This window comes from Oncorhynchus mykiss, chromosome 17 (genome assembly GCF_057628025.1).
Source record: "Oncorhynchus mykiss isolate SJ-2025 chromosome 17, ASM5762802v1, whole genome shotgun sequence".
NCBI lineage: Eukaryota > Metazoa > Chordata > Actinopteri > Salmoniformes > Salmonidae > Oncorhynchus > Oncorhynchus mykiss.
The window spans coordinates 37,265,890-37,289,572 of NC_143038.1; the positions used below are offsets into that span (position 1 = coordinate 37,265,890).

Genomic DNA, 23,683 nt, shown 5'->3' on the forward strand with positions numbered 1-23,683 from the left:
ATTTCCTTATATGAACTGTAATTCAGTAAAATCTTTGAAATTGTTGTATGTTGCTTTTTATACATTTGTTCAGTATAGATTGCTAGGATTTCAATAATTTATGGAGGATTGACAGTTTGTTATAAATTAATGGGTTTTCCCACTTAAAGACGCAATGTGCAGAAATCCCTCCATTTCCTGGTTGCTGAAGTTCGAATAGTCAGTATATGTGACAAAACAAGCAAGCACAGTGTAGAGCCTTCAAATTTTTTTCTCTGGACCTCGAAGCCAGTTCCATTGCATATTTTTCATTGTTTCCCTGTAATCAAGGACTGATTTAGACCTGAGACATCAGGTGTGTCCAATTAATTATCAGGTAGAACAGAAAACCAGCAGGCTCTGGACCGCATAGGGTAAGAGTTCAATACCTCTGGTGAAGAGAATCATTGTACCATCTAAACGGCTGTGAAATATCTTTTCCATAACTCAACATATTGTATTTTCAATTGTTTGAAGCTGGTGTACAAAACCGAAAGTAAAAGATGCAAAAACTACATTTAATAAACGGGAAGCATAAAATTTGCGGAAATAGAATAGATCTGCTGCTTCTCAGACTTGCTTTCAATGAGACTGACAAATCTATAACTCACATTTCCATGGAAGTTACATATTGCAGCTCTAAGTCAACATTCTGTGATGTGTGGACCCCCAACCATCTTTGTGGTACCATTTGAAAGTAGACATTTGTATCTAATTGTATTCACATGTTAGTAAATTTCTCAGCAAAAACATGATACCCACCCTGTATTCAAGAGTATGCTGTGTCTCAACCGATGGTGGGCACAAGACAAACACCTCAGATTTTGTAAAATATGTTTTTTTCTACAACATATTTGATCATGAAAAATATCTGAGTTTAGATTTTTAGATAATTTACTTTAAACACACAAAAAATAAAATTTTGTGTTAACCTTTTTTCTCATTTGATGACCCAGTTTGTAAGTTATAAATAATTTGAAAGCGTAACTGTTTATATTTTCCAGTGATGAAGACAGATGTCTCATGAAGGGGTAAGGTATGCAACATGGGTCAATCTTGAGCACCTCTATCTCCTGAATATTTTGGCGTTTAGGTCCAAAAAGTCACTTTCTGACCACTTCTACCATGGGCAAACATATATGGAAAGTTCGTTCAAATCAAAAGGGGTAGTATCAGAAAGTGATTGAAGTCATATGGAACGACTCAATGTCCATCTTTTCAAATGCTATTTGTCACATGCGCTGAATACAGGTGTAGTAGACCTTACAGTAAAATGCTTATTTACAAGACCTTAACCAACAATGCAGTTTTAAGAAAAATCAGTGTTAAGTAAAAAATGGAGAATTAAAAGTAACAAATAGACAGCAGCGGTAAAATAACAATAGCGAGGCTATATGCAGGGGGTACAGAGTCAATGTGTGGGGGCACCGGTTAGTCAAGGTAATATGTACATGGAGGTAGAGTTATTAAGGTGAGTATGCATAGATAATAATAGAGGGTAGCAGCAGCATAAAAGAGGGGTCTGGGTAGCCCGTTGATTAGCTGTTATAGAGTCTTATGGCTTGGGGATAGAAGCTGTTAAGAAGCCTTTTGGACCTAGACTTGGTGCTCCGGTACCCCATGCTGTGTGGTAGCATAGAGAACAGTCCATGACTAGGGTGTCTGGAGTCTTTGACCATTTTTAGGGCCTTGCTCTGACACCGCCTGGTATAGAGGTCCTGGATGGCAGGAAGCTTGGCCCCAGTGATGTACTGGGCCGTACGCACTACCCCCTGCTTTATGGTCGGAGGCCGAGCAATTGCCATACCAGGCAGTGATGCAACCAGTCAGGATGCTCTCGATGGTGCAACTGTAGAAACTTTTGAGGATCTGAGGACCTATGCCAAATCTTTTCAGTCTCCTGAGTGGGAATAGGCTTTGTCGTGTCCTCTTCACGACTGTTTTAGTGTGTTTGGACCATGTTAGTTTGTTGGTGATGTGGACACCAAGGAACTTGATGCGCTCAACCTGCTCCACTACAGCCCCGTAGATTAGAATGGGGGTGTGCTCGGTCCTCCTTTTCCTGTAGTCCACAATCATCTCCTTTGTCTTGTTCACATTGAGGGAGAGATGGTTGTCCTGGCACCACACGGCCAGGTTTCTGACCTCCTCCCTAAAGGCTGTCTCGTTGTTGGTGATCAGGCCTACCACTGTTGTGTCATCGGCAAACTTGATGATGGTGTTGGTGTCGTGCCTGGCCGTGCAGTCATGAGTGAACAGGAAGTACAGGAGGGGACTGAGCATGCACCCCTGAGGGGCTCCAGTGTTGAGGATCAGCGTGGCAGATGTGTTGTTACCTACCCTCACCACCTGGGGGCGGCCCGTCAGGAGGTCCAGGATCCAGTTGCAGAGGGAGGTGTTTAGTCCCAGGGTCCTTAGCTTAGTGATGCACTTTGAGAACACTATGGTGTTGACCGCAGAGCTGTAGTTAATGAATAGCATTCTCATGTAGGTGTTCCTTTTGTCCAGGTGGGAAAGGGCTGTGTGGAGTGCAGTAGAGATTGCATCATCTGTGGATCTGTTTGGGTGGTATGCAAATTGGAGTGGGTCTAGGGTTTCTGGTTAAGGTGTTAATGTGAGCCATGACCAGCCTTCCAAAGCACTTCATGGCTATGTGAGTGCTATGTGTCGGTAGTAATGTAGGCAGGTTAGCTTAGTGTTCTTGGGCACAGGGACTATGGTGGTACTACAGACTTGGACAGGGAGAGGTTGAAAATGTCAGTGAAGACACTTGCCAGTTGGTCAGCGCATGCTCAGAGTACACGTCCTGGTAATCCATCGGGTCCTGCGGTCTTGTGGTCTTGTGAATGTTGACCTGTTTAAAGTTCTTACTCACATCGGCTGCGGGGAGAGTGTTCACACAGTCGTCCGGAACAGCTGATGCTCTCATGCATGTTTCAGTGTTGCTTGCCTCGAAGCGATGAGAAGAGAGCTTTCGGCGAGATGTCTTGAGGAGACAGTGAAAGAACCAGGGATGTCCTTTTTAATCAATAACGTTGTATAATGTTTGGCCCCGGAGTAAGTTCATTTTACATCATCTTCTTTAATTTTCAGACACTCATAAATAAAAATGTGTTAGTGCTGGAACCATAGAGGGTCTGACTGGGGAATCTCTCTCTCTCTCCCAGCAAACAGTTCAGAAACGCCATAAATAATGTATGTTGTCAGCATGAATTATGGAACCATGAAATGGTTTTAGTGTCTCTCTGCTGATGCTAAATACAGTATGTGAATGCATCCCAAATGGCACCCTATTCCCTACATAATGCACTATTTTAGGGTGTCATTTGGGATGTAACCTGTGACTGTAGAAGATGGGAACACCAAAACCCATGGACGAGATTGAGAGAGAACTAGTACGTGTGTATTAGAGTTCGACCGATTTTATGATTTTACATCGCCGATACCGATTATTGGAGGACCAAAAAATGCAGATACCGATTTATTTGGCAGATTTTTCTGCAACAAATTAACTTACAACCTTGGCATTGCTATAGCCATGCTTTTGCCAACCAAGCCGCACCGGACCACATGTACAATCCTCTACCCTCCAACCTGCTTGTAGAAGAAACAGAAAAGGCAGGCAATATAGCCCTCAAGACAAGTGGCTGATGAATTCCACAACTAAATAGTCTGATACATGCCACAATGGGGCCCCTCTCTGTTAGACATGTTCCAAACAAACAACATCCCACACACTTTTTGTCAGGCTACCAACTACCTTGTAGTGTACACTACCTTGTACTGAAGTAAGAAATGCAGTGATCTTTGCTCACAACTCAAGGGTACGATGCTGTGTCAAGCAGATGCCAGACACGTGTATTATCCTACTTAGATTGAAATATTATAACTCATTTTAGACTGTACTTGCAGCAAAGAGCAAACACTGAAACCCTTTCATCCCCCTGGAGCAGGCTATGACCATAGTGCATCATGAAGAAACGAAGCTGCTCTCACTGCTTTTTAATGAGAAATGGAGCTACACGCTGCGGCATGTTGCTGTCGTCTGCGGAAGTCTTGGTTGGCTCTTTGTGTGCGTGTGTGTGTGTGCGTGCGTGTGTGTTCACGGCAGTGCGTGTGTTGACTGCGATAGGGCCATCACAGCTGAGAGGACGTCTCAGTTTCAGGAAAAGCTTTTAAGCTGACAGTTTAAGCTCATTTGCAAGGCTGTCTGGGATCAGTTCAGTTGGGAGTTATAAGGGCTATACTCTGGCATCGGGGTCTAATAGTGCTGAGTAGGTAGCTGACTAAACAACATTTACTGTGGTGCAGTCAGCCAGCAGCCCTTTATTGCTGTCTATTTCCAGACCTGCAGCAGATTTCTGGACATAGATTCTTTCTTGGTTGCCTGGTCTCAGATCTGTTTGTGCCGTCTTGCCAACTCCTTCGGTCAGTGTCACGGATCCAACATTGACCGTATGAGTTGGAGAGAGAGATCTGGAACCAGGCTACTTTCTTGGGAGAATTTGACTTGAACATACAACAGGGCGGCGCACAATTGGCCCGGCGGCGTCCAGGTTAGGGGAGGGTTTGGCCGAGGTGGACCATCATTGTAAATAAGAATTTGTTCTTAACCGACGTGCCTAGTTAAATAAAGGTTAACATAAAAAATAAAACAATTGTGGTGGGGAGTCGACTCCAAAATAACCAATTCCTCGACTCCTTGCCTGTCGACTCCCATTTCTGGGTGTCAAGCATCAGTATTTTTGCAATTGAGAAAGCTAGTTGCCGTAGGCTACTTGCGAGAGTTAGTATTCTCTGAACTTTTACAGCAAAGAGAGAGCTAGCGAGGGGGGGGGGAGGGGCATCGGTAGGCATGTCTGCTACCAGGCAGGCAGTTAGAACCGTGCATTGGTAATCAAAATATGTATAGGCTATTGCAATGCTGTATCTCTCAATTTCTTGGCTTGCAATGTTTCGCACAAGTTCACTAAAGTACGGGCTATCAATGAACTTTTTGGAAATGGTAAGGTTCCCTTTATCATCCATAAACGCATGTTAAATGCAAATGCAGTTCAGCAGCTCAAATCAGCAGGATGGGGGCATTGTTATTAGGAGGGACGTCTACCATGGATCGCTAAAATTATGATCACACTTCATCAATTTAAATATTAATGGGGACTCCTATACATTTGTTAGCCAAGCTCGAGTTATCAGTGTATGGCCTATTATTATCATTTTGACATGACTGTGAGTGCGCGGTATCATCCAATGGGATCTGTCAAGGTTGCGCACAGCGGAAATATCACTGAAATATTCTCGTTCCTACAGATCACCTTCTATATTCAAACAAAATTAGGCCTTCTGTAGGCTAAGTTGATGAGGAAATGGGCAGCATCATGCTCATGTCAGACTCTAAAACGCAAATGTAGTCTTCCTAGTAGGAGACTGCAATAATGAGGTGGTGTGTATGTATCCATTTCAGCGTGTTTTGGTCGTCAAGCAAGAGTCCTGGAGTCATGCACCACTACTTGAACAGAGTGTTGAAGGACCAACCAACTTTCCGTAACCATGACGAAGAGTCAATGCTGTTAAACCTATAATAACTGCGCTGACAGGTCGTGACCGATGACATCATTATTTACCTTGTCGTGACACTGGCTGTGGTGTGTGTGGTATGTTGTCCAACCGCTCATTTAACCTAGTCACTTCCTATGAAGGATGTGTCAACTATTGGTATGTGTCAGAATTAACCGAAACGAACCTCCATTAATGGTGTCATGTGTGAAAAATGTTAATGAAGAAGAGTTCACAAGTCTCACCACTACCTTTATACACCTGCCCATGATCCTTTACACAGACAATCACATTTACCCATGAAATGATCAAAACGTGTTAAAATGTCTTTAGTCCTTGAAGCATCGTGGCGATTTTATTACAGTAGATTTATTAGAATAATATTACCAATTATTTTTTATTTCCAGATGGGTATTTTTAATAACCTTTTATTTAACTAGGCAAGTCAAATTCTTATTTACAATGATGGCCTACCCCGACGACGCTGGGCCAATTGTGCGCCGCTCTATGGGACTCCCAATCACAGCCGGATGTGATACAGCCTAGGATTCAAACCAGGGACCGTAGTGACGCCTCTTGCACTGAGATGCAGTGCCTTAGACTGCTGTGCCACTCGGGAGCCCTAATATACAGTATAGTACAGTACAGTGTGATTTATCCAGCAGGTAAAGAGGTCAGACTGGAATAGACCACAGTTCTTTGTTCTGTGCATAGCTACTGATGTCTTTGTATGAGCGTATGTATGGTTGACACTGTGCATGAATGTTTATTGAATTACTCAGCCTGTTTTCATATTCATGTCTAATAGTAGCTGGCTATACTAGCCAGACTTGAGAAAACAGTTTCTGATGTGTTTGCAGCTGGGTTCCACTTCAATCTGTTAACTGACCTTGGTTTGCATCCATACACATATTTCCATGCGTTTGAAAGAATCTCAGTGGATCAGCTCGACTACAACTCAGTCACAGGCCATTTAACAAACCTCTAGATGCACTGCAGCAAGGCACTGCTGTTCACCCTCTTCTACCCCTTCTACCCTCCATTCCTTCTCAACTGGAAAGTAAAACCCACTGAATGAGGTTTGATTGACCTGGATCGTGGACCATTTTCCCTCCCTCTGTCATTAGACTCATTTGGAGTTTAGGTCTTATGCTTAAATGCTTCATTTGATTTGATCTAATTTGATGCATAAACAATTATTAGCCAGATAGTGATAATTGTGTGCAAAAAAAACAAACAAGTTAGACAGACCCACAGGCCTTAAAATGGACCAGCCCATCTGGCATTTGTCTGAAATGCCAGATGTCTAGTCCGTCCCTGTATGGCATTGAAGTATGGTACGCAATGTGTTAGTAAGTGAAGGTATGCTAGCCTATTATTTACAGTAGTCACAGAGGAAGACATTATTCCAGTTTAATTTCATCTGATCAGTCTAGGAGGACAAGCATGAGAAGGTGTGTGTGTGTGTGTGTAGCTTGTGTTCCTCCTCTCTGTCTCCACTGTAAAATACATTTATTGCAGTAGATCTGCATTCCATTCAGTATTCATCATGAAGAAAAAATGCTTTGACCTTTCACTGTCATGCGATCATGACAATAATGTAGCCTGATTCCTAGATCTGTTTTTTGTCTGTCTTGTAAACACCTGTGGTGTTTGGCGTGACAATTACCATAGAAGTTGGCAAGACTGCACAAAGAGATCTTGGACCAGGCTAATAATAATAATGCCCCAACCCCCTCACCCCATGTTCCACCCACCCTGTGTGATATCCTTTCACCCCTCTCCCTTTTCTCTCTCCCCTTCTGCACTTTCTGCATTTGTCTTCTATGGTAATAACAACAACGCTTATTGCAAAAATCAGCTACAGATTAAGACAGAATTGTGTGTCGAGACACATCTAGACATAGGAAATCGATGTGAGGTGATTGTTATGGCCATCATAGCTGAGCCCAGTCTGTCTGTCGCCACCCTTTCCTCCTGTCGACCTCTATCTCTGTCTCTGCCCCTGTCACTGGCTGGATGCTGATGCCCTCATTAAAGCCATTTGTTTCCACAGAGTGAGAGACATTGGAGGATTACAGCGAGACATAGAGATGCATTTGTGAATTCAACCAAAGGGTGTGTAAAGACATGCCATAGCAATTACGGCTCACCCGAGACGAGCGTTCACAGGAAACTGCCTTGCTTTGTGCCAACTGATGTCGGAGTGTGCGCCTGTGTAAGGTGGCATGTGACCAGCCACGCGTGGATAACAGCAGAGAGAGAGAGACAAGCCCAGAGACAGTGCCCCCCCTGTCCAGAATCAGGGAACATCCCGCGAGAGGGGAGGGAGAGGTGCATTATAATAATAATAACAGTCCCCGCTCTAAATGCATCTGCTACCTACCTAATGGACAGTGTTACAGAGGGGAATGAAACACTGAACTGACTGAATAGGTGTCTGCTATTACAGTAATATATATATTTATAGAGACACTGGTTATGGCCATTGTGATAGAAATGACCTCCTAATTGGGAAAATGTCTCGGTATATGTTAGGACATTTTCCCGTAGCTGTATATCTACACTATAGCACCCCTGCTGCAGTAGCACCTGCATTGCGTAAAATAATACATGTAACTATATCCACACAAATCCCAACTGCGTGTGTCTGTGCGCCTTTGTGTGTGTGATGTGAATCAACAACTGTACATATCCATGAACTTAGCTGGCTAACTCATTGATCCTGCTTTGTGCTAACTTTGATAAGCAACCAGAAATAACTATTGATTTTATGCTTCATTAAAAAAAGCTAAACAAAAGGGAATTTCACACTAAAATGGTTTGTTGCATTTCTTTTCGGAACTCTGGTGCATTTACCCCTTAGTTCGGTTTGTTCTATCTGCACTAAACAAATCACTGTGGTTCGCTCAAAAAGCGTGGTCTCTCTCCGACTTAAATTATTTTCATGGTGCTGTTCGCTGCCAGTGAGAATGCAGTCTGGACCAAACAGGAACATAACCAGAGTTGCACATTATTATTTGTTGTTTGACTGTGAACATTTGATGAAATCATAACTTGAGAGCTCTGAAACATTCTGTGACTAGCAGCACATTTAGCATTTAGCGGGTAGTGTTGCTCTGCCTTGCATGCTACCTCAGTGACGCCCCATGCGAGTCTCAGGCTCAGCTGGCTCCGGTTGACAGCACCCGGTTAGGGCCCCCAACCAAGGTTATGGGAAAATTTAGGGTAGACTGGGCTCTCAAACCCTGGCAGGCAGTCAGTCTAGGAGATGGACAAATCCAATTACGAAGCCACACGTCCTCAAAGGCTGACCAAGCAGATACAGGAGTCCCATCTCCCAAATGTCTGGAATGGCGGATGAAGGCGGCAACTGATAACTGGTGAAATTGTATGCACTCACTACTGTAAATGTCTCTTGTGCGGTCTTGCTAAAATGTGAATTTATGAGTGCATCCTATGCAGATTAGGGGAGATGGGGACTATACCAGGGATATAGGCTACTGAATATAGCCTATTCACATCGCAGTCAGAGGCTATTGCGCAGTTTTCTCAAACATGTTGGAAGACCAAAGCGAAGGTAATATGTGACTCCTTTCAGGAAACTAGACATATGTCGCGCGTCACTACTTAACAGGCGAGGCATTTCAACATAAACATTTTTAAAAATCAAAATGCATTTTTTGGGGGCAGAAATGCCTTCTGGAACATGTGAACATTTAATGTACCTTTAATTAAAAAAAACTTGTATACTATCTGTAAATACAAATGAGCCTAGTTGGTTTAGCCTTGGAAAAAGTTAGGAACTTTCCCGCTAGCCATGATTGACTGTGATAATTGATGGGCTGGACATGCCAAGAGATGAGTTTGGATTGGTCTGCCATGTAGCATGCTTCTGTCTATAACATAAGCTGCTCAGTATGTGTAGGTCATGCTTTCTAACGTGGCTTTTTTAATGATATCATGAACTGCATGATATGAAGTGTTGCTAATGCTCTCGACTTTCTGGAGAACTGAGTTTTGAAATCAGTGGAATGCCCGGTGGAAGCAGAGTATGATTTCTAAGGAGATGGAGAAAATTCAGCCTTTTACAAATATGCAGATGGATATGCAGATGGCTGTTGTATTAAACAGCTGTCTCCGGATTACATCTTCAAACTAAGAGCAACCATGGTATCTGTGACAGAGAGGGAGAAGCACTCATCCATGTATACGGACGGGTAAGAGAATATAGCCAACAACATTTTCAGATGTTATAAGTTTCTAACTTTGTTAGTCGTTTTTCATTGCAAGTTAAAGCGTACTGCTAGCTAGCTAAAGTTAGCTGGCTGTGTAGTAATATTATTTGTATCTTAGAGCCATTTGCACTGCTAGTATTATAGCCTAAAGTTAGCTAGCTAGCTAACATTGAACCTAGTTGGTTAGCTTTAGCAACCTGCAGATTCATGCGGGGTAGTAACGTTATGAGTTTGGATTATGGTTCATTGTTTAGCTAGCTACATGTCTAAACAAAATACTATGCCAGTAACCATTTCACTGTACCGTTTACACCTTTTCTATCCTGTGCATGTGACAAATGCACTTTGATTTTATTTGATATAGTGTGTGTTTACCAGAGACTGTAACGTGAAGAACAACATGACCTGCACTAAAGTCAAATTGGGATATAACTTTAGCCCAACGAGACAGTGTCTAAGTTCTACATTTCTCCGGTAGAATGCCCTGCTTTTATTTTGTCACACTCACAACCATCAGCTGTTTTCTGTAATTAGCTCACCTTTAACTTGTAAAAAAGGATCTTGTTGAGAGTTTATTTTCTTGTAATAAGGAATACAAATGAGCTAAAGTTAAGGTGTTGTCAGCTATATGACATGGTCATTATTTGAACTGGCTAACCAGCTAACTTAACGTTAGCTAGCTAATAAGCTAGAATCTAACCAAAACATTGTTTAGAAAGTTGCCCGGTTTGCTAGATTGAATTTTTTTAAACGGATGGGTTTGTTAGTGTTAAAATACATAAGTTATGCTATTTTGGACCACCAGGCTGCTGTGTTTTTGTGTTTTATAGTTTTTCACAAAGACAAGTTTGATGTTGGACAACAATAGAATGTTCACGATGTCATTGTGACAAGCTTTATAGACATGTCGAACCAGCGTTTAGTCTTGAAATCTTTGGTTGTTTAGTACTCTACCGTACTCACTCTGTTTAGCACATGGCTTCACTTGAATACTTAAAGAGATGGATGGAATCCTTAATAAAGAGGGTGTGAATGATTCTGAATGTGTGTAGACAAATAAGAGCTCTCCAGTAGGTGTACCAAAACATTCAGGGGCCATTTTCTCAAAAGTTGATCAACTTTCAAAGCAGGGCCTCCCGGGTGGCGCAGAGATTCTGGGTTCTAGCCCAGGCTCTGTCGCAGCCGGCCGCTACCGGGAGGCCCATGGGGCGGCGCACAATTGGCCCAGCGTCGTCCGGGTTGGGGAGGGTTTGGCCGGCAGGGATATCCTTGTCTCATCGCGCACTAGCGACTCCTGTGCCAGGCCCGGGCGCAGCACACGCTGACCAGGTTGCCAGGTGTACGGTGTTTCCTCCGACACATTGGTGCGGCTGGCTTCCGGGTTGGATGTGCATTGTGTCAAGAAGCAGTGCAGCTTGGTTGGGTTGTGTTTCGGAGGACGCATGGCTCTCGACCTTTGCCTCTCCCGAGTCCGTACTGGAGTTGCAGCAATGAGACAAGACTGTAACTACTACCAATTGGATCCCATGAAATTGGGGGTAAAAAAAAAAAAAAAACTTTCAAAGCAGAATTATTTTCCCATTGTTCCTCAACTGATATACAATTTTCTAGCTCTAACCCTACTTTCATTTTTAAATTTTGCTGCATAAGACTGAATCGAGCCAATCAGTCACATATGAACATTGGGACACACAAGCTTCATGATAATAATAAATTGATTTATCCTTAGTGTCATTGTCCAACAAACAAATAACTTGCATGGACACGTGGTTTTTGTTTAGGAATTTTGGTTCGTTTGACATTTGACAATATGAAACCAACTGAACCAAATGAAAAAATACAATGTAACAAATAGTCTAACTCAAACTATAGCTCAAAATGATGTTTGAAAACGACATTCAATGTCTTTCCTTTTGTTAAATCAATAAGACCATGCCCATTTCTAGCTTATCTTTCTACAAAATACATTTTTTTTATCAGAATATTTTAGAAAAGTGAGCTGGCTAACTTCACTTTTTGGTATACCCCTCTGAGGCTTTCTTTTTTGTTTTTCATATTTCTCTGTGGTTTTAAACCGGTTTCTGGGGGTAATTCATATTTGGGTCCAGAGCTGTAGCCACTGAGCTTTTATTGAGGATAACAAACACCTGGCCCAGCATTCAACAGCAGATGGGTTAATTGACATCTCACTGACTGTGCTATGGGCTCTGGAACATCTGAGTCATTTTGGCAAAATACATTAGCTACCAATTTAAAATAAAAAAAAACTCTAAACTACAGTAATGCCTGACATGACTAAACTAAACAGAGCACATGTTTAATTCTAAGATGGAAACATCGAGCCATACATGCTTATGACAAGTAATTTGTACAATACATTATACCTGCAGGCTTGAAGTAAAGTCAATGTTACCAAAATATAGCTATTTATTCACATTTCCTACAGGTCTACAGTAGCCTCAACAGCATTCTGTAGGGTAGCACCATGGTGTAGCCGGAGGACAGCTGGTTTCCGTCCTTCTCTGGGTACATTGACTTCAATACAAAACCAAGGAGGCTCATGGTTCTCACACCATTCCATAGACTTAAACAGTAATTATAACAACTTCCGGAGGTACAACCTGTGCATCGATTCTGTATGGGTTTCAAGGGCTGTCCTGTAACTCTGTAGAGGCCTGCAGCATCCAGAGAACCGTGCACAAACTGCACATAGAGTACCATCCTTCCATAGCCTTTACTGATCCATAAATAACCAGAGCTAGGGCTCTAGGAAGAGAAGGCAAACCTCATGAGGCTATTATCTTGATCACACTGATCACATTATAATATCAAACAGTCATTTTGATCCTCTCATAGAGTGAATTCTAAATGGCACCCTACCTATATGCACCTTGGTCAAAAGTGTTGCACTATGTGGGTGATCCCAAGCCAACGGCAAAATATTTTTGTTATCTCAGATTGTTCTCGCAATTATTACATAGACACCTCACTGAGAGGAAGGATGTTTGAAATGCTTTTTGGGCATTTCCATGATAACAGAATTACGCTTTTACTCTATTTTTACACTTTTTAAATTGTATGCCAAACAAAAAACATTTCAAATTTAACAAACCATACAACTCTATGTACAAGGACTACTTTTAACATTCCCACTGACATTTTTTACAAAAACTAATTTAGTAGAACAGTGCAGATGCAAACTTTGGTAACAGAATTATGGTAAATTATGGTTTTCCCAAAACTTAAATATCGGCTCCATTTCTTGTTAACAAACTACAGTTTTGGAAGGTTTGTTAGGACATCCACTTTGTGGATGACACAAGTAATTTTTCCAACAATTGTTTAGACAGATTATGTCACTTATAATTCACTATCACAATTCCAGTGGGTCAGAAGTTTACATACACTAAGTTGACTGTGCCTTTTAAACAGCTTGGAAAATTCCTGAAAATGATGTCATGGCTTTAAAGCTTCTAATAGGCTAATTGACATCATTTGAGTCAATTGGAGGTGTACCTGTGGATGTATTTCAAGGCCTACCTTCAAACTCAGTGCCTCTTTGCTTGACATAATGGGAAAATCAAAAGAAATCAGCCATGACCTCAGAAAAAAAACCTCCACAAGTTGGTTCATCCTTGGGAGCAATTTCCAAATGCCTGAAGGTACCACGTTCATCTGTACAAACAATAGTATGCAAGTATAAACACCATGGGACCACGCAGCCAGACGCCCTGTCTCGTAGTGATGAACGTACTTTGGTGCGAAAAGTGCAAATCAATCGCAGAACAACAGCAAAGGACCTTGTGAAGATTCTGGAGGAAACGGGTACAAAAGTATTTATATCCACAGTAAAACGAGTCTCATATCGGCATAACCTGAAAGGCCGCTCGGGCAAGGAAGAAGCCACTGCTCCTAACCGCCATAAAAAAGCCAGACTACGGTTTGCAACTGCATATGGGGACAAAGATCATACATTTTGGAGAAATGACCTCTGGTCTGATTAATCAAAAAATTGAACTGTTTAGCCATAACGGCCATTTTTATGTTTGGAGGAAAAAGGGGGGGCTTGCAAGCCGAAGAACACCACCCCCATGCTTCACGGTTGGGATGGCAGCATCATGTTGTGGGGGTGCTTTGCTGCAGGAGGGACTGGTGCACTTCACAAACTAGATGGCATCATGTGGCAGGAAAATGTAGGTATTTTGAAGCAACATCTCAAGACATCAGTCAGAAGTTAAAGCTTGGTCGCAAATGGGTCTTCCATATGGACAATGAGAAAATTTGTGGGCAGAACTGAATAAGCGTGTGCGAGCAAGGGGACCTACAAACCTGACTCAGTTACACCAGCTCTGTCAGGAGGAAAGGGCCAAAATTCACCCAACTTGTTGTGGGCAGCTTGTGGAAGGCTACCCAAAACGTTTGATCCAAGTTAAACAATTTAAAGGCAATGCTTCCAAATACCAATTGAGGGTATGCAAACTTCTGACCCACTAGGAATGTGATGAAAGAAATAAAAGCTGAAATAAATCATTCACTCTACTATTATTCTGACATTTCAAATTCTTAATATATTGGTGATCCTAACTGACCTAAGACAGGGAATCTTTACTAGGATTAAATGTCAGGAATTGTGAAAAAACTGAGTTTAAATGTGTTTGGCTAAGGTGTATGTAAACTTCCGACTTCAACTGCATATGCATAGTCACTTTAACTATACATTCGTGAACATACTACCTCAATTGACCCGACTAACCAGTTCCCCTGCACATTGGCTAACCAGGCTATCTGCATTGTGTCCCGCCATTTACCACCCGTCAACCCCTTTTAAGCTACTCTGTTTATTAAATATGCATCGTTACTTTAACCATGTCTACATGTACATACTACCTCAATCAGCCCGACTAACCGGTGCCTGTATGTGGCCTCGCTACTGTATATAACCTCGCTACTGTTATTTTTCACTGTTGTATTCTGTGTGTGACAAACTTTGATTTGAAAATGGATTCAAAGGGAACTCCCTCTGCTGGTGACTTGCTGAATATGCAATTCTAAAGGAGGGCTGTGATTGGTTTTCAGTGTTAAAAAGAGTCATATCATTAAAAGTGCAGAGCCCCCTCTGGAAATTTGAAGTGTTTGAAGAGTATATTTTTATAAACAATATGCCAAAAAATAAGCAAAATCTAACAGGGTAGTTTTGCGAGATGAATATTTGTAATGTTGAATAAACGTGTGTAATGTGTATTTTATAATATAGATATACTCCGTATTTGAGAGAACGCTATAAAGAGTATAATAACACCAAGATGTTGTCTGTACCTGTTCATAAGGTCTTACAGGAAACATGTATAGGTCTAAAAGGGACCTAAAATGTGATACAAATGTAAAAAGCATATTGAACATCCTTCCTCCCAATGTAGATCCAATATGAGAATTGCCAGAACAATTTGAGATTCCAAAAATGTTCCACTCCCACTGGTTTGGAATGCACCCATTGATTACCCTCCATTATTTGATTTTCCACTTAGATGTTCATTTATTATAAATTACCCATAAACTGATAGTTGGATGCGGGTAGTATTACTTTTACATAATAAGAGGAAATCATGTTGTTTGATGCTCTATTTTTACACATGGGGTAGTGAAGCTGGCTGGCAGCAGGACCGTCATTTTTCCCCACTGACCCTCCTTTCAGCAGCACATACAGTTGAAGTCGGAAGTTTACATACACCTTAGCCAAGACTATTAATTGTTTATTGAGAGACTCAGATGGTGGTCCAAATGGCACCCTATTCCCTATGTGGTGCACTACTTTTGACCAGCGCACTACATAGGGAATAGGTTGCCATTTGGAATATGGTGCCATTTGAGACGCAACCTCAAAGTTGCCCTTGTCCCAGCCCATTATGCTAATAAACAGAAGGGCTGCTGGGAGGGAATGGAACGCAGAAGTGGAACACAGAAGTGGAACTCTGGGCCAGGCTAGTGGAGATGCATCCAGGGTTCCTTATCCAGGCAGCCATGGAGACCACGAGGGATACATTTCCAACAAGCTGGCCAAGAAATAGAAGGCACACACTTTTACTAACACACACACACACACTCTTGCTATTTTTGTGCTGCTTTATTCATCAATACAAAAACCCCATTGAGAAGTAAACAAAAGTGCCTTTTATATGCAAGGGGCAGTATAATCTGGTTCATTGATGCGTTTTCTAAAGACTTCCTGTCTGTTTGCTGGGTAGTGCATGATGGGTAAAGGCTGCCAAGCTGGAGACTTGGAGGGGTTCAATCATGATCTCCATATTGCTTAATCACTTGGACTGGTTCTGTTAAGGGAATCAAGAGAAAAGATCAGTTCATCACCACATTATGGAAATGCTGTGGACCATCTGTTCATCTACAGAATCTAAAATCTCGAATACTGTTGTTTTTTTTTACATTATTATTTGGATATTTGTATTGTGCTACTAACTGCACTGTAAGTGAGTCATTGGATTTTACAGAGCTGCATGTGTGTCTCTCTGTCTGCATGCGTGTGAGTGAATGTCAGTCTCTCTGAGTGTGTGTGTGTGTGTGTGTTTATAGCTGCAGTAGGAGCCTTTAGACGCGAGATGCATGTCTGACTGATTTAGGCAGACAGGATGGAGAATAGGATGTAGGTCAGGGCAGCCTTCTGAGATCGACACATTGTTCTGCAAGTTTGTCATTTTAAAATGGCACACATTCTTTGAGCTACAAGCTTTCGGCGGTTTCCAAACTATGCTCGTATTCGAAGTCAAAGAATGGGTGAAAATTCCAATCATTTTTGGTCAGCATTCTTCAATTATAATCAAAATACCTCTTGAGTGGAATAATGAGTTAATGGCGTATGGCTAAATTTAACCTTAAAATAACACGCAATGTAGAACCCTTTGCAGTCTCACATTGCCATTGATTTAAGTGTATCTTTTAAGCAGCATATCAAACTAGGGTTGGGCGCTATCCAGATTTTCATATCGTCATAACTTTAAGCAAAACTTTAGGAAATGTAGCTGGCTACATTATGTCAATGTTAAACATTGAAATATAATGGCCATGCATTGGTTTTACAAAAAAAGATCTTGCTTTTTCATTGTAAACTCATTTACTTGTGTGGCTGCCAGCCAAATACTGTTGCGCTTCTGTTGTCTTCTGATGAAAATGAAGCATTTCTTTCTCCCGAATGTGTTGCACTAATGTATTTCCTGTGAAGGAAAACTATAGTTGCACATCCCTGATTTACTCTATTGAAAAAAAAAAAAAACCCCACAGACTTTAGATATAAAACGCGACCCCTGTCAATACACAGCTGGTCTCACCTGCTCCCGTTTCTGCTGTTGTACTATTTGCAAACAAACACATGACTGGCTCCACTGTTCTGAGGAACTGCGGTAAGCTTCATAATGTAAAATAATGTGACAGGTGAAATGAAGAACATCATCTGCTTTATCTCCTAACGTATTGCACAAGTTGACTGCAGGTATTTATTTAAGCAGCTAAAAAATATACATTTATTGAAAAACTTCAAATAAATAGTTTCAACGGTATTTCCAAATACCCCGGTATACGGTGTATTTGGTGTACCGCCCAAAGCCTATACTATACCCTATAATATTTGAAGAGGTTACCAATAGGAATATTAACACAGCTTTGCATAGTAATCATCAATAGTTATGTACTACTTATGTGTAGCTACTGAACGCCTGTATCTCCAAAGCCCTCACATCAGCAGAGTTACCAGTGCCACAGTGGCTTACTGTGACTTGAGTCTCTAAAAGATGATTTAATGTAATGAGGCTTGTGATCTATATGGGCTGACACAGTGTGAGGGGGGGATGCTGATATAGTCGGCTCTCTATCTCGCTGTGCTGGCTTCTGGCTCACAACCCTGGCCTGAGCAGGCCAGCACCTTAGCTACAGTATTCAACAGCAAGCATGGAGAGCCCAGCATAACACATTATAGACAGTGACACCCCAGCAGGAAGCATAGAGCACTCTCCATAGGCAGAGGACAGCAAGATCCAACACGTGCACGGCACACACTTTAAACATTTATTTGGAGAAATGAGTTTTTGTTTGTTCTCTTGTATGTACCTTTGCCTCCTGCCTGCCCACCCTTACAACCGCAAGACACGTTTACCTTTTTCACACTGCCCCTCTTTTGAAGGTGTGCTTTCCTCCTTTCTAATTGGCAGAGATCCGTAACCAGTTGGTGGAGCAGTTCCGATGTCTTGAGCAGCAGTCGGAGTCCCGGCTACAGCTTCTGCAGGACCTACAGGAATTCTTCCGCCGCAAGGCCGAGCTGCAGTTGGAGTACTCCAGAGGCCTGGACAAACTGGCCGAGCGCTTCTCCGGCAAGATACGCTCCTCCAGGGAACATCAGCACTTTAAGTGAGTATTGTTGTGTTGTGTGTACGGTCTGTCTGGTAACCCTGTAATTGTGCTATTGTCTTATCGTAGGACTGTATGATAAACAGAAATGATATATACTTGACAAAAATATAAACGCAACGTGTAAAGTGTTGGTCCCATGTTTCATGAGTTGAAATAAAAGGTCCCAGAAATTTGCCATATGCAAGAAAGGTGTATTTCTCAACAATTTTGGGCACAAATTTGTTTAAATCCCTGTTAGTGAGCATTTCTCCTTTGCCAAGATAATCCATCCACCTGACAGGTGTGGAAAATCAAGAAGCTGATTAAACAGCAGGATCATTACACAGATGCACCTTGTGCTGGGGACAATAAAAGGCCTCTCTAAAATGCCACAGATGTCTTGAGAGCGTGCGCAATTGGCATGCTGACTGCAGGAATGTCCACCAGAGCTGTTGCCAGATAATGTTAATTTCTCTACCAATGTCGTTTTTGAGAATTTGGCAGTATGTCCAACCGGCCTCACAACCACAGCCCAGGACCTCCACATCCGGCTTCTTCACCTGCGAGATTGTCTGAGACCAGCCACCCGGATAGCTTATGAAACAGAGTAGTATTTTGGTCTGTAATAAAGCCCTTTTGTGTGGTAAAACTCATTCAGATTGGCTGGGCCTGGCTCCCCAGTAGGTGGGACTGGATCCCCAGTGAGTGGGCCTATATATACATACACACACACACACACACACACAGAGAGAGACACATATATATATTAATATACAGTGCCTTGCGAAAGTATTCGGCCCCCTTGAACTTTGCGACCTTTTGCCACATTTCAGGCTTCAAACAAAAAGATATAAAACTGTATTTTTTTGTGAAGAATCAACAACAAGTGAGACACAATCATGAAGTGGAACGACATTTATTGGATATTTCAAACTTTTTTAACAAATCAAAAACTGAAAAATTGGGCGTGCAAAATTATTCAGCCCCTTTACTTTCAGTGCAGCAAACTCTCTCCAGAAGTTCAGTGAGGATCTCTGAATGATCCAATGTTGACCTAAATGACTAATGATGATAAATACAATCCACCTGTGTGTAATCAAGTCTCCGTATAAATGCACCTGCACTGTGATAGTCTCAGAGGTCCGTTAAAAGCGCAGAGAGCATCATGAAGAACAAGGAACACACCAGGCAGGTCCGAGATACTGTTGTGAAGACGTTTAAAGCCGGATTTGGATACAAAAATATTTCCCAAGCTTTAAACATCCCAAGGAGCACTGTGCAAGCGATAATATTGAAATGGAAGGAGTATCAGGCCACTGCAAATCTACCAAGACCTGGGCGTCCCTCTAAACTTTCAGCTCATACAAGGAGAAGACTGATCAGAGATGCAGCCAAGAGGCCCATGATCACTCTGGATGAACTGCAGAGATCTACAGCTGAGGTGGGAGACTCTGTCCATAGGACAACAATCAGTCGTATATTGCACAAATCTGGCCTTTATGGAAGAGTGGCAAGAAAGCCATTTCGTAAACATATCCATAAAAAGTGTTGTTTAAAGTTTGCCACAAGCCACCTGGGAGACACACCAAACATGTGGAAGAAGGTGCTCTGGTCAGATGAAACCAAAATTGAACTTTTTGGCAACAATGCAAAACGTAATGTTTGGCGTAAAAGCAACACAGCTGAACACACCATCCCCACTGTCAAACATGGTGGTGGCAGCATCATGGTTTGGGCCTGCTTTTCTTCAGCAGGGACAGGGAAGTTGGTTAAAATTGATGGGAAGATGGATGGAGCCAAATACAGGACCATTCTGGAAGAAAACCTGATGGAGTCTGCAAAAGACCTGAGACTGGGACGAAGATTTGTCTTCCAACAAGACAATGATCCAAAACATAAAGCAAAATCTACAATGGAATGGTTCAAAAATAAACATATCCAGGTGTTAGAATGGCCAAGTCAAAGTCCAGACCTGAATCCAATCGAGAATCTGTGGAAAGAACTGAAAACTGCTGTTCACAAATGCTCTCCATCCAACCTCACTGAGCTCAAGCTGTTTTGCAAGGAGGAATGGGAAAAAATTTCAGTCTCTCGATGTGCAAAACTGATAGAGACATACCCCAAGCGACTTACAGCTGTAATCGCAGCAAAAGGTGGCGCTACAAAGTATTAACTTAAGGGGGCTGAATAATTTTGCACGGCCAATTTTTCAGTTTTTGATTTGTTAAAAAAGTTTGAAATATCCAATAAATGTCGTTCCACTTCATGATTGTGTCCCACTTGTTGTTGATTCTTCACAAAACAATACAGTTTTATATCTTTATGTTTGAAGCCTGAAATGTGGCAAAAGGTCGCAAAGTTCAAGGGGGCCGAATACTTTCGCAAGGCACTGTATATATGAATGTATATACACTGCTCAAAAAAATAAAGGGAACACTTAAACAACACAATGTAACTCCAAGTCAATCACACTTCTGTGAAATCAAACTGTCCACTTAGGAAGCAACACTGATTTACAGCTCATCCAGGATGGCACATCAATGCGAGCTGTGGCAAGAAGGTTTGCTGTGTCTGTCAGCATAGTATCCAGAGCATGGAGGCGCTACCAGGAGACAGGCCAGTACATCAGGAGACGTGGAGGAGGCCGTAGGAGGGCAACAACCCAGCAGCAGGACCGCTACCTCCGCCTTTGTGCAAGGAGGAGCAGGAGGAGCACTGCCAGAGCCCTGCAAAATGACCTCCAGCAGGATTCAGGTCTGGGGAACGGGCGGGCCAGTCCTTAGCATCAATGCCTTCCTCTTGCAGGAACTGCTGACACACTCCAGCCACATGAGGTCTATCATTGTCTTGCATTAGGAGGAACCCTGGGCCAACCGCACGAGCATATGGTCTCACAAGGGGTCTGAGGATCTCATCTCGGTACCTAATGGCAGTCTATAAATGTGCATGTGTCTGCTCAAACGGTCAGAAACAGACTCCATGAGGGTGGTATGAGGGCCCGACGTCCACAGGTGGGGGTTGTGCTTACAGCCCAACACCGTGCAGCATTTGCCAGAGAACACCAAGATTGGAAAATTCGCCACTGGCGCCCTATGGTCTTCACAGAGGAAAGCAGGTTCACACTGAACACATGTGACAGACGTGACAGTCTGGAGACGCCGTGGAGAACGTTCTGCTGCCTGCAACATCCTCCAGCATGACCGGTTTAGCAGTGGGTCAGTCATGGTGTGGGGTGGCATTTCTTTGGGGGGCCACACAGCCCTCCATGTGCTCGCCAGAGGTAGCCTGACTGCCATTAGGTACCGAGATGAGATCCTCAGACCCCTTGTGAGACCAAATGCTTGTGCGGTTGGCCCAGGGTTCCTCCTAATGCAAGACAATGCTAGACCTCATGTGGCTGGAGTGTGTCAGCAGTTCCTGCAAGAGGAAGGCATTGATGCTAAGGACTGGCCCGCCCGTTCCCCAGACCTGAATCCAATTGAGCACATCTGGGACACCATGTCTCGCTCCATCCACCAACGCCACGTTGCACCACAGACTGTCCAGGAGTTGGCGGACGCTTTAGTCCAGTTCTGGGAGGAGATCCCTCAGGAGACCATCCGCCACCTCATCAGGAGCATGCCCAGGCGTTGTAGGGAGGTCATACAGGCACGTGGAGGCCACACGCACTACTGAGCCTCATTTGGACTTGTTTTAAGGACATTACATCAAAGTTGGATCAGCCTGTAGTGTGGTTTTCCACTTTAATTTTGAGTGTGACTCCAAATCCAGACCTCCATGGGTTGATAAATTTGATCTCCATTGATCATTTTTGTGTGATTTTGTTGTCAGCACATTCAACTATGAAAAAAAAAAAGTATTTAATAATAATATTTCATTCATTCAGATCTAGGATGTGTTATTTTAGTGTTCCCTTTATTTTTTTGAGCAGTGTGTGTGTGTGTGTATGTATATATATATATATATATATATATATATATATATTTATTTATTTATTTATTTATTTATTTATTTATTTATTTATTTATTTATTTATTTATTTATTTATTTATTTATTTTATATAATATATAATATATAATATATAATATATATAATATATATAATATATATATATATTATATATATAATATATATATATATATATATATCACACACGCGCGCAGAGAGAGAGAGAGAGACACACACACAGAGACAGACATGTCCTTATTTACTCTTGCACTTGACTTGACTATGCATCCCCTTGCTTGACATCCTCATTGGCTTTTTGAGTAGCTTCCTCTATGGTCAATTGGTTTTAGTCTACACGGTATCTCATCCATATAGATTCCACTATCAGAGAATACATCGATCATTCTCCCCTCTTTCTCTATTCTCCTCTCCTTCTCAATTTTCTTATCTTTCTCTATTATCCTCTCTCGACACCCAATTGTCCCAGTTGCACCCTCCTCACATTAAATGGCAATCATTATTTCTGTCTTTCAAAGGTGTGATTCAGAACTCACCGAGTGCTGCACTCACTTGGCTGCTAGAATCTCCATGTTTAATAATTCCATCCATGCCTCCCTCTTCTCCCGCCCTCGCTCCAGAGCGCGCTCTCTTTTTATTTCCTCAAACCTTCAGTGGTCTCCTTCCCTTTTTATCAGTTTTGATCTTTTGATATTTCCAGGTTTTCATTTCAGTGTCAAACTCAATAAAAGAAGAGGCGCATGGACAAACAGAAAAAAGTTTTCAAGTTGCTCGAGAAGAATGCATGCATGGGGAAAAGGGTCATTATACCATCTCCAGTTCCGTGCAGTGCAGATCACTGCACGTGTTGGTCCCCTGCTGGTAGTGGTCTGTTATCTGCAATGGACAGCTCAGAGATAGCTCTTAGAGTATATAACCTCTATAAGAACTTCTTAGACTATAATTCTGCCAAGATAGTTTACTTTGATTCAGTGCAGAGCTACTTGCTGGGTCGGGCCCCAATTGAGTTCCTGAAAGCCGACTGTATGTCCAGGATCAATCATTCACATCCTCCACCATAGATAGGGAAGCTATGGGGACTTTCTATTCAAAGGATGCTGGATAAAAAGGAAGGACCTGACGAGAGCCCCAGAGGTGTGGGCTGTGGAGTAGCCTAGGCTACCCGGAGCAACATATTAAAGCTAGTCTCTTTTAACTATCCACGCCAGGAACTTCTTTCCTTATTCTTTTTATGGTCTGTTTTGACATCTTTTCACTTGTATGGTTGGAGAGACTGGAGTCAGGAGCCCCCAGAGTGGGAAAGATTTTGAGCAGGGTTTGAGTCAATTTGAAATGGAAGGCAGTCAATTCAGGAAGTAAATTCTCATACAATAATACAAAAACAAGTTTTGCAATCACTTCTCTATACACTGAAAAGTAATTGCAATTTAAAAAAATTATATGTAATATATATTTATTATTATTTGTTATTATTTTTAATTCAAATCCGTTCTTGAATTGACTGCCTTCAATT

General features: G+C 42.1%; 1 protein-coding gene across 4 annotated transcripts in view; it reads left to right on the plus strand.

Annotated features, from left to right (window-relative positions):
- LOC110493210 (SLIT-ROBO Rho GTPase-activating protein 3) overlaps positions 1 to 23,683 on the plus strand; it is a 68,308-nt gene that overhangs the window by 3,682 nt on the left and 40,943 nt on the right. For all 4 annotated transcript variants that reach the window (XM_036950127.2, XM_036950128.2, XM_036950129.2 and 1 more), the window contains exon 2: positions 18,026 to 18,221. In XM_036950127.2, coding sequence (XP_036806022.1) covers positions 18,026 to 18,221 — 196 coding nt within the window. The remainder of the gene's footprint in view (positions 1 to 18,025; positions 18,222 to 23,683) is intronic.